The sequence below is a fragment of the Lathyrus oleraceus genome, chromosome 6, assembly GCF_024323335.1.
Source record: "Lathyrus oleraceus cultivar Zhongwan6 chromosome 6, CAAS_Psat_ZW6_1.0, whole genome shotgun sequence".
NCBI classification, from domain to species: domain Eukaryota; kingdom Viridiplantae; phylum Streptophyta; class Magnoliopsida; order Fabales; family Fabaceae; genus Lathyrus; species Lathyrus oleraceus.
In genome coordinates this window covers 55,562,067-55,564,715 of record NC_066584.1, presented here as the reverse complement: position 1 = coordinate 55,564,715, position 2,649 = coordinate 55,562,067, and the positions used below count along the sequence as shown (strand labels likewise).

Genomic DNA, 2,649 nt, shown 5'->3' with positions numbered 1-2,649 from the left:
ACAGAGAGATTAAGGGTTGCCCCTATTTTGTTTATTGTATGATATTTTATACTATTAATTGTCTGTATATATTATTGTGTATTATGGGGGGTATCTTTGTTGTGAGATAAGTCCTACACCCGGATTTGAGCGAACTTATTATAGGAGGTGATAGATTCAACGAAGCTTATAGGGAGTTGAATCCCGACCAAGCCGACTTGAGAATCACCGCTCAGTTGAGGCCCTTTTGAAAGGTAGTTCTGTTGAACGAGTAATCGTGAAGACACTTACTATCTTCGATGGGAGCCTATGACACTGGGGACCGTAGTTACCTTGACACCACTTTGGCCTTATCTAGGACGTAGTGCGGGGACTATGAGGGAGTAATCCCAAAATAGTTGTTACGCGATACCACACTCAAAAGAGATTCTCTTGAGAATATTATTAACCACCGAGTCAATTGGGAAATTGATAATATCCGAAAGATGGACTGATGACTTTGGGCACCGATTTAGAGCCTTTGTTCTGCAGGTACAATTAACCCTATAGTACATACCTCTGTGGGATGGGTAGACCCTGACTTCCGCTCGTATACCTTTAACCTAGGACTTTGTGTGTTTATGTGCATTACATCCATAAAAAATCACATTGCATTACATCTCATGGAATTCAAACTTTATTTATGAACATCGCAGGCTACCATGGATTACAATAAGAGAAACACCTTGAAATACTCTTTTAAGAATTTTAAGTTGGATGACCTAAGGAAGCTAGGAGCTTTGGTTGAAGATCAAGAGGGGTTCAAGGACAAGTACGGAAGGCTATTATCCTTATTGAGAATCCAAGTGAAGGATGGGCTTCTTTCTACATTACTACAGTTCTATGATCCGGATTACCATTGTTTCACGTTCCCAGATTATCAGCTATTACCTACCTTAGAAGAGTACTCTCAGTTGGTGGGGTTACCTATTATGGATAAGTCTCCGTTCCCTTTCTTAGAGAAGGACCCTAAAGAGGAAGACATTGCTAAAGCCATATGCTTAAAGGTGTCCGACATCAAAGGCAATATGATCGCCAAAGGCGGAACTGTAGGGTTACCTACGCATTTCTTAATCAAGAAAGCCCAATATTATGCCGATCATTTAAGCATGCCTACCTTTGAAACAATCTTTGTTTTGCTTATTTATGGAATGCTACTCTTCCCAAGTTTTGAAGGATTCGTTGACATTAACGCCATCAAAATATTCATGAAGAACAATCCCGTACCAACGTTATTGGGTAACACTTATCATTCCATACATCTCCGTAATTTTCATGGTGGAGGAATGATCACCTGTTGCGTGCCTTTATTATACAAGTGGTTTATTTCGCACTTGCCCAAGTCTTTTTTGAGTCTTGACAAGGGATTTTGGTCACCAAGGGTCATGGCGCTGACACACTCGGACATCGTTTGGTATAATCGTATGTATGATGGAATACTAATTATCGACAGCTGTGGAGACTTTGCCAACGTACCTTTACTTGGTTTTAATGGAGGAATCAGCTACAATCCAGTCCTAGCTCGCCGACAGTTAGGGTATCCCTTGAAAGAACCGCCTAAAAGTGTTCATGTGGAGAAAATCTTCTTTAAGGGTGACAAAGAACTTCAAGATCAGATTGTATCCGCTTGGCGTCATTTGCACAAGAAAGGCAAAGAAAGTTTGGGAAAGCTGAATTGTGTGTCTATGGAACCCTATCTTCGTTGGGTCCGGGAAAGAGCCATCAAGCTGAAGATCCCTTATCCTCGCCAAGATCCTTTACCTCCGAGAAGAGAACCTGTTTTAGTATTCATGTCCGAAGTTGAAAAGTTGGAAATCGCTTTGAAGAGATCACAACATGAGGCAGAAACGTGGAAAAATAAATATCAGGTTATCGTCAGTGAGAATGAAGAGCTACAAAAGCAGCTGCAGGCGAAGAATGAAGAAGTGCTTTCCTACAAAAAGAGAAGAATCTACGAGGATTTATTTTCCTCCGACTCTCCGCCTACTCGTTGAAGTCGTGGACTACGCTTCCTTAGGGCTTTCGTAGCTTTTATTTTTTTATTTTTTTATTTTTTTTTAATTTTTTTTTCCTTGTTAAGATTTTTTAAGAATATTTATTTGTAATCCATTTTCAAATTAATAAATAAAGATCCCAGTGGTATTCCGCGATGTTCGTAAAGGCTTGAATTCCATGAAATCTTTCATTCGCATTTTGCATCACATTTTGCATTTCATGTGTCTCCCGGTTGTCTCATACTCGGTTCTAACGCGTACAGTTTCGTCACCCTGAATCGATACAACACTAGAGCTCAAGCTCGAAGAAGGATGGAAGAGCACGCTCAAGAGATGGATCGCGTTAACAACGAGCTAGCAGACCTTCGAGGGAATGTAGGAACGATTATGGAACTACTTCAGGTTATCAATGCAAAGATGGATACTCAGCCTACTGTGGTCTCTGAGATCAACACTACCGCTGCCGTAGATCCGCCGGTTGTTTCAGTTGAGAACCCGTTTCCTTATGGTCTTTCGCAGAGTTTCATACATCCGCCTGTTGTTACGTCAGTTCAACAAACTATGCCGGTTGCACAAAGTGGTCAACAAGCCATGCCGGTTATACAGAACGTTCAACAGACTGTGCCTTTGGTTCCCG

At 41.1% G+C, this 2,649-nt stretch overlaps 1 protein-coding gene across 1 annotated transcript; it reads left to right on the top strand.

Moving 5' to 3' along the window:
- The first annotated feature begins 680 nt into the window (after positions 1–680).
- On the top strand, positions 681–2,012 carry LOC127093985 (uncharacterized). Its single transcript, XM_051032868.1, has one exon. It carries the CDS (start codon positions 681–683, stop codon positions 2,010–2,012), a length of 1,332 nt encoding a protein of 443 aa, XP_050888825.1.
- Positions 2,013–2,649: the final 637 nt, after the last annotated feature.